The sequence below is a fragment of the Stylophora pistillata genome, chromosome 6 (assembly GCF_964205215.1).
Source record: "Stylophora pistillata chromosome 6, jaStyPist1.2, whole genome shotgun sequence".
NCBI classification, from domain to species: domain Eukaryota; kingdom Metazoa; phylum Cnidaria; class Anthozoa; order Scleractinia; family Pocilloporidae; genus Stylophora; species Stylophora pistillata.
In genome coordinates this window covers 5,811,749-5,825,328 of record NC_142524.1, presented here as the reverse complement: position 1 = coordinate 5,825,328, position 13,580 = coordinate 5,811,749, and the positions used below count along the sequence as shown (strand labels likewise).

At 38.0% G+C, this 13,580-nt stretch overlaps 2 protein-coding genes across 2 annotated transcripts; one reads left to right on the top strand and one right to left on the bottom strand.

Annotated features, from left to right (window-relative positions):
* Positions 1–349: 349 nt before the first annotated feature.
* LOC111323226 (uncharacterized) lies at positions 350–8,772 on the top strand. The gene is made up of 3 exons (XM_088724748.1): positions 350–857; positions 1,954–2,372; positions 3,919–8,772. The coding sequence occupies exons 2-3, from the start codon at positions 2,022–2,024 to the stop codon at positions 4,756–4,758; spliced, it is 1,191 nt and encodes a 396-aa protein (XP_088580874.1). The 5' UTR covers positions 350–857; positions 1,954–2,021; the 3' UTR covers positions 4,759–8,772.
* Positions 8,773–10,072: 1,300 nt separating this feature from the next.
* On the bottom strand, positions 10,073–12,524 carry LOC148727935 (uncharacterized). The gene is made up of 2 exons (XM_088724749.1): positions 11,532–12,524; positions 10,073–11,229 (listed from the first exon to the last, which is right to left on the bottom strand). The coding sequence occupies exons 1-2, from the start codon at positions 11,880–11,882 to the stop codon at positions 10,393–10,395; spliced, it is 1,188 nt and encodes a 395-aa protein (XP_088580875.1). The 5' UTR covers positions 11,883–12,524; the 3' UTR covers positions 10,073–10,392.
* Positions 12,525–13,580: the final 1,056 nt, after the last annotated feature.

Genomic DNA, 13,580 nt, shown 5'->3' with positions numbered 1-13,580 from the left:
TATGAAGATCATCAGAAGTAAAGACCATTTACATTTCACAACGGGATAACAAAGTATACAAACTTAAATTGGAAATTCCTCTGATATATGCTTACGAATTTGAGAAAATATGCGAAATTTTTGAAAGACATGCTTCGACAGTAACTTCTGTTATCTTCAGTTAAAATATTTACAGAATACAAAATTGAATCCTCGACTGTATCATGTCAATCTAAAACTTTCATTACAATTGTGTACATTGTTTTGTTTCTATTGTTGATTTGTGCCATGAGTATTGTGTCTACACTTTAAATTCAACTTTGTACTTTGTAAATATGTTAACTGAAGATGGCAGAAATTACTGTCGAAACATGTCTATTTAAAAATGTTATTTATTTTCTCAAATTCGTTACGTATCTGCTCCTATCTAGACCTCAGTTTTTGACATATGCTTACGTATCTAACTTACTTTACTTTGGCCTCCTGTGTGAATCAGAAGTATTTTCCCACCATCTATAATTTATCAGTAAGAGGTGAAGCATGATTGGTCGGGGTTAAGAAGAACCTTAGTTAATACCTTATGAATTATAAAATACATATCTACAATTTTTCTTCTCCTTGTATCTGAAAAAAAAAAAAAAACATCAATGAACTTATAAAACAATAACCGAACCACCTACTCCGTTGCAGCCCACTTCTTTTAGAATCAATAACAATGCATAAAGACCTCCCTATGATTTGGATCAAATAATGACCTATACAGACCTATACAGACCTATATCAATGCTTTCCGTATCATTTCGAAGACAAAGTTTGCTTTAGTAGTGAAGATTCAGTATCCTGTGTGGTGCTAAAAGGAGACTTCGTACCAATTTATGGTGGGTGAAATTTCTTTACTATTTTAAATGTAAAAAAGAAAAGTTCATCTTGACGGCCAGCGTCTCTCACCATCTTTGAAACTTCGAAACGGTTATATACATTTATATAGTGGAGGCGGAATGACCCAGATAATGAAACCGTAATGCAAACTCAGTGTTAACATTTATTTTATTTTCTACTAGAGCGAAGTTGCCTATTATTTGAGAGTAGAATCCTTTTAACAGTTCCTATAAAGTTAACTGTTGTAGACTTGGATTAAATTAAGACGCCCAGAAGCGTTTACGTGGGAATTAAAGCTTTGGTCGCCTTATTTTTAGTAGCTGACAGAATTAGTGAATTAGTATCATCATCGTGGCAAATATCAACCATAATTCTCGTGCTTGGTTACAAAACTGAGCATTATGACGTGAACAAAGCGCGGATAAATTTCTGCAGCCAAACCAATTAGTCTGAGCACAGCTGACAGAGTATCATGATTACAACCGACCGACTGGGTGTGTAGAGCTGAGTAAGTGATTTTGACCATTGAGCAAATATAAATTGCGTACATATTAATTTTCACATCTGACAGGGCAAATCATACCAGTAACAAGCTAGGGTTGTTTCCAGGTGACTTTCTGAGTCTGTTCAACGAAGTAAGAGATGTTTAAGAGATGTTTAAGCCTGACCGAGGTGTGCACAACTTGCGGAGTGATGTTTACATTTGACAGAAACTGACTGAGTAATGTTTAAGGAAGAAGTGCAAACGAATGATCGTGTATGTCAATAATAAAACATAATTTAGGATTTCAGAGTCAGTTTTTGGCTTCATTATTTTTAACTCAGCATGAAGAAATTAAGGCGGGATTTTGCCTTTAAGACTCGATTCGATCGTGTCCAGAAGTTTATTGATTTTGTTGCAACGATCATTTTTACAAAGATATTACTAGCCGTTATCAGTCACTCAGACAGAACGCTTAGAGGCAACTATTGCGCACTGGTAAAGTTCATGACTGATTTTACGCCGATGAAGTAATCTTCGATTAATTCAAATGGTATTTATAGCAATTGTTTCAAGGCAAGATACATAACTGTGTACTCTTTATTTCGTTTCAGATTACGCCAAGCCCTTTAGATAGACTATATACGTATCCCTTTCTGGTTGCACTTGTCTTAGTATCATTATGGGCTTCGTACGTTATCCAAAAGTGATGCTGATTGTTTTAAGCCTTGCGCTTTTTGTCATGGCACAGGATTGTGTAAGTTGTCAAAATTTCAATTTTGTCATTGATGAAGATGTCGTTTATAACCACATTCTTGAGGGTCACTTGTTTCGAAGATTGACAGTCCACAACGCCGCCCGATGTCATTTGATGTGCAAAGATGACTGCTTGTGTGTATCCATGAATTATTTCCCTCAATCCAAAGAAAATAACTGCGAGCTTAACGATGCTAACAAAGACATGGAGCCAGCAGCAATGAAATGGAGGCAAGGAGGAAATTACTATGATTTGGTGAGGAGCTACACAATGAAGGTGAGATGAAAGTGTAAAGCAGGATGTCCTTTCGATATCGGTAGCCGGCTTACTCTCTCCTTAAACTCTTCCGTCTCCTTCTTCCTTTATCTCGTTCGACCTTTTCAAATCTCTGTGCTTCCTTCCTTTAATATTCACTGCTTCTCTCCCACCCCTAATTTACTCCCTCCCTCTTCCTTTCTCGTTTTCTCGTTTAGTCGCTCCCTCTCCCTTTTCTCATTTAGTCCCTCCCTCTTTCTTTTCTCATTTAGTCCCTTCCTCTTCCTTTTCTTATTAAGTCCCTCCTTCTTCTTTTTCTCATTTATTCCCTCCCTCTTCCTTTTCTCATTTAGTCCCTTCCTCTTCCTTTCTTATTAAGTCCCTCCTTCTCCTTTTTCTCATTTGGTCCCTCCCTCTTCCTTTTCTCATTTAGTCCCTCCTTCCTTTTCTCATTTAGTCCCTTCCTCTTCCTTTTCTTATTAAGTCCTTCCTTCTTCCTCTTCTCATTTAGTCCCTCCCTCTTCCTTTTCTCATTTAGTCCCTCCCTCTTTCTTTTCTCATTTAGTTCCTTCCCTCTTCCTTTTCTTATTTAGTCCCTCCCTCCCTTATTTCCTTATTTCCTTCCATCTTCCCTTTTCCTTGTCCTTAGATATTCACTCCCTTTTTACTTCTACCATACCTTACCCACATACTCATTCTCTCCCTCGATCTCCCTCTCCTTTATTAGTCTATTATTTGTCCTTCCTTTCTTCCTTCTTCGAAAGTTATTGGGGACCTTAAGTAGTCAAGACGACAACCGCGAAGAAAACGTCGATTAAAATACGAATTTAAAATTTGTAGTAAGAATTTCGTGAATGGCTGGATGTGTTTACTGTCTCTTGCGGCGCCACACCTCAAATTTAGCGCCACGTTTGTGAGCGGGGTTAAATTCCAAATTTAAACGTAATTTGCTGTCGGTGTTTCCTTTCCTGGACAACGCAATTTTTGCGATTTCACGTTGTTGTTTGGCAGAAGATGGCTAAGAAATGTAGAAAGTTTTAAAATGCATGTGCTGAGCTATTATTCTGCCAATTAGATCGCTTGTTCTGCCACTTCCTCGTTTCCATTGCCGTCGTGGTTTGCTTAAGGTCCCTACTAGCTCTGTAGGTCAGACCTCTAGGCATCGTATTCGTATGATGGACTACAATTTAAAGTTATAGTGTCCTGAAAGAATTTGAATGACAACTAGGCAAAATACAACGGTGTATGAAGTCCATATATCTTATTAAACATTTTGTTAGGTAGCATCGCTGAGTATTTTTACGAGTTGTGCGGTATTTTGACCAACCCCGTAGGACAAGTCAAAATACAAAAAACGAGTAAAAATACCCAGCGATACCATCCAACAAAACGTCTAATAAGAGATTTATCATCCAAAACGCCAAACTGTTATTTCAGTGCGGGAGAATCTCGCGGATATTTCTGTAGTACAAATATCGCGCGATATTTGTACTCGTCTCGCGCGTTATTTGCATTCCACGAAGCACAGTGGCATAGTAATAAAATAGGTTGTACCGCTTTGTTTTAGGATGGAGATAAATACATCCCAGGAAAACACCGCTGTGTGAACAGATGCTGCCGCCCCAATCCTTGTCTCAACGGAGGGGTATGTCAGGAGATTTGTGATACGCATAGCAACAGGTTTAACTGCACCTGTCCTGATTCATGCAATGGTCTGCGGTGCGAGAAGATTGCATATCCCATGGCCAGAAGTTGCAAAGATATTGCTGAAAATGGCATCTCGACATCAGGAAAATACGAAATCTTTGATTCAGTAAATGAATCGTTTTCTGTTCACTGCGACCTCCAATCAGAACCTAGGTTCATGTGGACATTGATACAATCATTTTCCCTAGGAACGAAAGACTTCTTTATGGGAAAGGCGTTTCTCATCGATTTTCCGACAAATCAGGATTCAGGGAAAGTTGATTGGAACTCGTACCGGCTGTCCAAATCAAGAATGGAGTTTCTTGCTAAACATTCCACACATTTTAGAGTAACTTGCAACTTTCCTCAAGATGGTATGCAGTATACCGACTACGCACGCGCCAAGCTGACAGATCATAACTTATTTTCTGACTGGGGTCGCCGTGCGTTATGCAAAAAGTATGAGTATATCAACATACGGGGAATAAACTGTTCGAATTGTACCGCACTTACCAAACAAAATCAAACGGTCGCGTGGAGCGTTTACAGTGGACTCAGTAAGGAGAGGGGTTGCGACTTTGGTGATGTGCAAGAGGCACCTCGAGCTGAGAGGAATTTTGGAGAGTATCGCAGAGTTAATCCAAAACACCGCTGCACATCTTCTAATGCTTCAACAACCCAGCACTGGTTTGGATTCAAACGTGATTTGCAGAACAGGTAGAGATTGTAGATACAAAAGCCGTACATGTTTATTCAAAGATGTGCTAATATATCAGTGTGCGCTTTGGTAAAGATACCGGCGTGCTCCAGTCAAACTCACCCGAGTTTGCATTCATGTTATACCTGATTAGCTAGCTCGAAAGTTCTCAGAAGGGCGAATTTTTCTGGAATTAATGACAGGTTAATTATTCAGCGCCATAAGTGCACCATTTAGTTATAGCCAAGTCATATTAACCGCATAGAATTATAAAATTATAAAAAAAAAACGACTTTATATATAGGTTACATATAATCTTAACTAGGTACCCCTGTTTCTCCGAGAATAGCGATAGAACACATACGCTCAATATCTTATTCAAACTAACTTGTTGAAAAATTCCTAAAATATTCTATATCAGAGAAAGGCAAAACAGATGAAAACATGCCACTAATTGCACATTTGTGAGCGACGTGGTATTTGTTCACAACAACAACAATCTTTATTTATACTTCCTTACCTGTGTTAAGTTAAAAAGAAAATATTGAAAAGAAATAGAGTACTCACTGTCTGGAATAACCATACGGGCTAGCGAGCCAGGCAGCCAGTAGACAACAACATTAAATGAAAGTAAATTAATAGTCAGCAAGATAGCACAAATACACACATAAAAAGAAAGGTAAAGAATAGGAAAAATGCCATCACTACGCTATTAGGAAAGTCTGAAATAATTACATTAATATATCAGTATAAAGCATTAATATAAAAAAAGTACGCGCATAGTAAATAGCGGAGGGGGACAGGGGGGGCCGGAGCCCGGGAGAACAGGGGGTGGGAGAGGGAGGAAAGCGGGAGAACAAGGGGCGGGAAGCGGTATCTACATGAGGGTGGGAAGCGGGAGCAGAAATAAATAAGGCGATAGTTTGTTGTTTACTACTACGTATTAGTCAGTCAAAGACACTTATCTAGCAAAGTTTTGAAATTTCCATTTAACATCCACCCATGATGCTGAAAAGAAAATTTCAGAGGAAAGAAAACGTAAATTTGCACTCGGGCTGTAAAAACAGCATTACTTCCGGTGAATTTGGAAATCCGTTCAATTTGATTACGTCATTGGTCATGAGATAGCATGACATGTATAGTGTCTGGTAAGCTGTAGCTGTTGAAAATCTCCAGCAAAAAAAAACTACTCGCTACGACAAGTTACCAACATCAAAAAGGGAAAGCAAGCACGAATACAAGAGAAGCAAACTCTAAACGTTACGTCTGACTCTTGATTTTTTTATTTGATTTTAAAATGGCAATAGCTATTACATCACGCAGTGAACTGAGACTTACGTCTCAGTCTATAACGAGATGTCAGAAGCGAAGATCAAACTGTTAGTGAAACCCGGTTAGTGAAACTAAGACTAGGTTTACACTAGAGGAGAGTTTTCCGGATACGTAAATGTTTCCGGATTCATCAATTTTGGAGTATTCGGATTCGTAGGCGTTTACACTGAAAGGATATTCGGATTCCTGACCGTTTACACACAACGACAACTCCGGGAACATTCGAAATGGAATGGTTACCAAGCCCAGTGTTGTTTTGTCATTCGATCGACAAAGTGAAAACGCATCCCCAAAAAAGGCTAGAGTAGATCCAGATGCCACTGAGGCAAATTTGAGTTGGAGAGATGCCAATCCATCTACGTCGTCGGCGATTAAGTGCGGCTGACGTTAAACTTCCTTGCAATAACAATTTGCGTTTCCTCAGAAATACTGCGGTACACATGATAAAATTTATCGCCTGTACCTGCAACAAGATTAGGCAACCGGAGACCGCCAGCAATGTTAGCACCAGATCCTCCATTTTGGTTTCACCGCAAACTCAAAAGATTGCAGGGGGAAATAATATCCGGATTCGAGAAAAAAAGCGGTTACACGACAAAACTTTCCGGATTCTAAAGTTATCGGATTCAAAGTTCCCACTTTAAATTCCGGATTCAAAATATCCGGAGACACGACCAAACCGGAGAGTTTTATTTCGGATTCGTCCACTTTCGTGTAAACGGCAAAATCAATCCGGTACTAAAACGTTTCGGATTCATCACGAATCCGGAACAATTTCCTCTGGTGTAAACCTAGTCTTAGTTTAATTTAGAAAACTGACCTGTAGTAACTTTCATCTGGAATCAATGATCCCCTCGCCAAAACAAAGGCCCGAAAATGAATAAGAATATTAAGTTTTGGCACAGTTTGAAAGTCAAACACGGGTTTCTGATCCTCTTGATTAACCTGGAGACGGCAGCGACACAATGAAGGGCGGGAGTCGAGAGGCAAAGGGGCACAAAAGTACGCGAGGCGGGAGAACGTGGCACGGGAAGCGGGAGACTCTGACCCCCCTGTCCCCCCACTAAATATGACAACTAATAACAGTTTAACATTATATATATATATATATATATATATATATATATATATATATATATATATAACTAACTGCAGACAGTACTGTTTCGGCCTTCTGGGCCTCATCAGTGCAGTGCTAATGCTAGGATGGAGGAGAACCAATATGGTCACCCCAAACGATCCAACCTTTGTGGTATCGTCTAAGCCATGCCAGAGTGCTCAAACTAGAGTACACTAGCGAGCATGCGCAATTGCAGAGCAATGACTCATCCTAGTTAGAGTGCTCAATTTGGACATATTATATAAGCTAAAAAATAACTTATATCAAGGCTTAGAAAGGTTGACAGAATTTAACGAGAGAATAATTAACCAGATAATTTGGGAAAAGACAGAACTGCAATCTAAAATAATATGAATAGATATATCTAACAATCATTAACGAGATCGTATTTGACTGATTTCTTAAACTTTGAAAGAGAAAAGGATTTAGAGTTTTTACTTATAGAGTTCCATACTGTAGGACCTTTAAGGTGGTCTTCTGTTGAATATTCTTCTGTTGAAGTCATATGTTGAATATGCCATAATTTGTTCTTACTTTAGGTAAAGTGTAGAACATATTCAAAGCACTTCTGGTATTGTAGTTGTGTCTTTTATTGACTTGCTTGATTGTGTGAAGAAGGTATCAAAAACAGATGGTAGACATCTGTGGTGAAATTTGTACATAAAGACTGCAATATTAACAAAGACAAGATCCGGCAGCTTAACAATATTTAAAAATTGGACGACAATGGTCACGAAATTTAGAAAATGTCATGATTCGAATTGCTCTCTTTTGTAAAATGAACAAAGGCTGATCTGAATAGTAGAAGAATAGGAGTTATACCAAGGGCGTAGCCAGGGGGGGTCCTGGGGTGTCCGTGACCCCCCCTTGGTAGGCCTTCTTCAGAGCAAACAACCTACAATATTCAGGTGGCGAAAACGCCATGACAATATCTTGGCCGTAAAAGCCATTGTTGAAAAGCCCACTTTTATAAAAATGGTTTTTTTTGGAAAGTAATTTCGACAACAGCTCTTGCATTTAGTTAATATGGGCCTTTATGCCGCGACAATACGACTGAACCCACTGATACACGCGGGAGAGCAGCGGTGTAGATAGTGAGTAGCCTCTGTGACCCCCCCTTTGAAAAATCCTAGCTACGCCCCTGTATACTCCAAGAAATTAAACCGTAGGTTAGGAAAGGATAAACCAGGGCATAATATAGGTTAATCAGAATGTCTAAATTCACATAATAACGCAGTTTGGAAAGAATACCAACATTTCGCTTCATTTTTTAGCAATGTAGCTTTCATGGCTTTTCCATGATAAGTTAGAATCTATTATAAGAACTAGATACCTTATTGAGTACTCTTGGTTTAAGTTTATGCCATTTAAGGAGAGTGTGAAATTAGAGGGAAATTTTCTTTGTGGAGGGTGGAAAATGACAAAATTAGATTTATCAATATTAAGTGACAGTTTGTTAGCACTCAACCAGGTATAGATATTAACTAATTCATCATTCAAAATGGATTCAAGCACTTTAAGATTTTTAGGCTTGTAAAACAGATTGGCATCATCCGCCGGAAAATAAATGACAGTCTAGTATTTTAGAGTAGTTACTAATGTCATTAATGTACAAGAGACACAATGATGGGCCAAGAACTGAGCCTTGACTGAGGAACGCCACAAGAAACAGAGGCTCTGACCCAGTATGCCCCTTGGAAACAAACCGTTATCTGTTAGTAAGATATGAGGTGAAACAATCTTTTGTCACTCCACGAATACCATAGTTATCAAGTTTTTCAATTAAGATGTTATGATTAACAGTATCAAATGCTTTACTGAAATCCAAAAATTACCAAAAGAAACTTCATGGTAGCTGTATCAAGCATATGCATGATCAATGGAGTGCCTTGCTCGTAAAGCAAACTGCTTGCGATAAAGTACTTTTTTCTTTTCTAAATAATTTACAGTCAAACTAAGTGAAGCGTACCCCTGAAGATTACATTAATGAATTGATCATTTGGATATTGAACCCGCCAGTCGTTTCAAGAATGCAATAATGAATTGATTATTTGATTATTGAACCCGCTAGCCGTTTCACGAATGCAATAATGGATTGATTATTTGAATATTGAACCCGATAGCCGTATCCGTTTTGAAAAGGCGCGGATCATTGTTCAAATTAGAAGTCCATTTCTGGAGTCCAATAAGATTGTTCTAGGAATCCTGAAAATGAACAAACTGCACTGTAAAAACACTGCGAAAACAGTCGATCTCAAATATTAACGAAATAAAAAAAGTCTCGCGATGGCTTCGCCCGTAAACTATTTTTCCGACCATGAATACACACAAGAATTTCTACAAGTTCGTCGAGATGTAAATAGGCGAAAAAAGCTCTCGATAACATTCTATTTACAACATTTACAAGAAGTTCTACACAACTCGAACTCACCTTTTCCGCCATGTCTGACGCCACGTTGAAATAGTTCCGATCCATAATCCATAATCCATAATCCAATCTGAAATGGACTTCTGATTTGAACAATGATCCGCGCCATTTAAAACGAATACGGCTATCGGGTTCAATATTCAAATAATTAATCCATTATTGCATTCTTGAAACGGTTAGCGGGTTCCATGTTCAAATATTTAATTCGTTATTGCGCTCCTGAAACGATTAGCGGATTCAATATTCAAATAATCAAAAATCATTAATGTAATCATGAGGGGTACGCTTCACTTACTTTGACTGTAATATTCTCTTATGCATCAATATTTCTAGTAGTCTATTGAATATAGATAGAATAGAAATGGGACGATAATTGTTTAAACTTGTTTAAAGGCCCTTTTCAAAAGCTATTTCAAGTTCATCTGGGACAATTCCAGTAGAAAAGGAGGCATTCAATATAATTTCTAGAGGTTTGGATATAGCATGTTTAGTAGCTTTTAGAATATTATCTGGAATACTAAAAGGCCAGCAGCTTCCTTTTTGATTTCCACAATTGTAGAGGGAAATTAAAATAAATTATCTCGGAATGGAGCTGTGAGAGACTGAAGGGAATATTTATTTACACTAGGAAATACCCTTTGTTAGATTATTTCCAATATTAGCAGAAAATTTTTTAAAAGCATCAGCCATAAACTTAGGGTCATTTATTTCAACATCCTCGATAATAAATTTAGTGGGATTACTGCAAGACGCAAGGGTTATTAATACTCGGAATGGCCTATTGATGTTTAGCCCCAAACCAGTATTGAGTTGTAGAAGCAGGTGAAGAAGAGCAGCGGTGATTCGTATTTATCGCCCCGGAATGGTACATTCCAAAATTATTTTCATTGTCAACTGCTCCTGATGATCCATCAAAATCGCATCCTCTGGCCTTGCTTTTAAAACTGTTTACATACCAAGCTTTACTATTGTCCATTCTTGTGTCAGCGGTGCATTCAGAACAGTTAATTCCGCGGATGTTGATATACTCAAACAATTTGCAACCTTGATCCCAGTTTCCAAATATATCATGACCTGCACGCAGAACGGCGCGTGCGTAGTCCGTGTACTGCAGGCCATCTGTTGGAAAGTTGCATGTTACTCTCAGATGTGTTGAGTATTGAAAAAGAGATTGCATTCTTGCTAGAGAAAGTCGGTAAGAGTTCCAATCAGTTACCTTGTCATTGTCATTCACAGGAAAATCCCTGCCAAAACCTCTATCCTTAAATGTCGCCTTATTGTCAATAGAGAATGACTGTATCAATACCCATACAAAGCCAGGTTCTGACTGTACGTCACAGTAAACAGAAAAGGTTTTATTAGTGGCTGAGTTAAATATGCTGTACTTTCCTGATGTCGAGGCGCCCTTCTTAGCAATGTCTTTGCAGCTTCTTGGATTTGAAATCTGACTTATCTTACTACACCGCTGACCAGTGTATTTGCTACGACAGGTACAGTTAAACCTGGTGCTGTGAGTGTCACAATTTTCCTGACATACTCCTCCGTTGAGGCAGGGATTTGGGCTGCAGCACTTATTAACACAACGATGTTTTCCTGATATGTAGTTTTCTCCACCCTATTTGGATTTAAAACAAACTGCTTTTTCTAAATCTATCCTTTGGCAATTGACAAACAAAAACAAAAACAAAAACAATTAAGATCCAGGAGAAAGGATTCTGAGGATCAACTGCAAGAAGATATTTGAATTCAAATAATTCAAACGAAAGAGGGAGTAAAGAAGCAAAAACAAAAAGGTGAAAGGAGTTCCAGAAATATACATGGTCGTAATCGGAATTAGAGGCGAATATATAAAACTGAAAAAAGTAGGTAAAAGAATTCAACAAAAACAGTCCCTCCAACAAAGGTTCCATCTCTCACCTTCACCGTGTAGCTCCTGATCAATTCATAATAATTTCCTCCTTGCCTCCGTTTCATTGCTGCTGGCTCGATGTTTCTGTTAACGTCGTTGAGCTCACAGTTATTTTCTTTGGACTGAGGGAAATAATTCATGGATACGCACAAGCAGTCATCTTTGCACTTCACGTGACACTGGGTGGCATTGTGGACTGTCGATCTTTGAAACACATGACCCTCAAGAATGTGATTATAGGCGACATCTTCATCGATAACAAACTTGAAGCTTTGACAATTTACTGTTTTCTGCGCCAAATTGGAGGGAATTAGTTGTGATAATGACCACAGAGTTTGTAGACAGCGAACGAAGCCCATAGTGAACCTTAAATCGAGCAAATAATATCGATAACTTTAATTCCATGACTATGGCAAGGCATAAGAGTTTTATCGGTAGGAGTTACAGCTTAGCCGCTCGATTGAGAGTATTTGCAGCGCACGGTCCCCTTCTTCTCCAAGTGATTTCAGTATGGCTCATAAGTTGTCTACCTTATAATTAAATAGTTTATTATCTGTATAAATTTCATTCGAAATCTGATTGGTTTGTGGACGATGCATTTTAATGTTTGCAACATTGCGACAGGTGGCTCATTTAAAAAAAAAAAATTTGTAAATGACTTGATGTGATTACCAACCTAAACCGCATTTGACCTACTCTTCAACGCAAATTTAGATGGAAGAGTTGTTGAGTTTCTTGCTTTTAACGATTTTGTATTAGTTAAAATCATGCAACAAATGTCCCGAGCCAAAATTTCCTATGAGTGAGCCATCTGGTTGTTTCTTGCTTTCATTGATTTTGCAGCTTTTGAAATGATACAACAAATGTAACTTAGTGATTCGGAAGGACAATATTTTTCTTGAGAAGTAATAAGTAATAAGACCTTGATCAGCACATTACAACTTTCCCTTCTTTTGACGCGAAAGTGACCACGTAATGCTTATTGAGAAAAGAGTCAACGTCCACAAGGATTCGACTATCTCGAAGACAGCAATATACCTAATGTAAAAGACAAGCTACAGGAAAATGGACTGAGAATCTGAGGAAGTCTTGGCAGAGTAAATCAACTTCAGCTGTATCTTTGGTAGCAAGAAATAAAACACGAAAATGTCTTTATCATGAACTGATATCAGGTCAGCGAAGGGGTGAGATGTCATATGAAGATCGTTGTGAAATGTTACACTGGTGGAAGTTTACTGATAGAGGGCTACACTTTTTCCTTGGTAGAATGCCATAAACTTGTATTCGGGCTGAATGGCCTTCATTTTTGTGATTTTTTTAAGTTTGCTTCAAAACGTACTAGGTCCAACCACAATTACAAACTGCAGGTTAAATTGGCAAAATGTAATTGTTATAAATACTCTTTTTTTTGTTAAAATCATTTGTGAATGGAATGACCTGCCCGCCAATGTCGTTGAGATAGGTAACTTAACACGTTTCAAAACAGCTCTTAAATTATACATGCGTATTTCTTAGGTTTTTATCCATCTTAGATTTTATTATAAGCATACATTTTTAAATTTTATTTCTTTGGAAGTTTATTTGCATAGTTAACCTCTTCAACTTCCCTTTTAGGGTATTATTTGTGTTGCTTATTTTTTAATACCTTAAATAAAGTATGTATGTATGTACTATGTATGTATGTATCAATTTCAGTGGTGGATTGAAGGGAATTTAATTGCCTTTGAAACTACGAGTCCTAGGGAGTCGGTTGAGTACCTTCCATATATAAATTATTCGCCAATAAATGACACTTTATTAAAAGACAGATTGAAATCACCACTGACTACATAGGTTGCCCCACGGTTTTAAACGGTTTTTATCAAAGTACTACTAGGATCTTTATAATCACCTTGAAGAGAAATATGTCAACAAAAATAAAAGCTAAAAGATAATCCGGAAAGGTAGGCCATTTATTTGTGGTGGAAAAAGGCGTGGATACTGGATACTCGAAATGTGCGACCGTGGACCGCAAAAAAGACCTTGCCCAGCGCCAAGTAGTTTCTCTTCTTTTGACG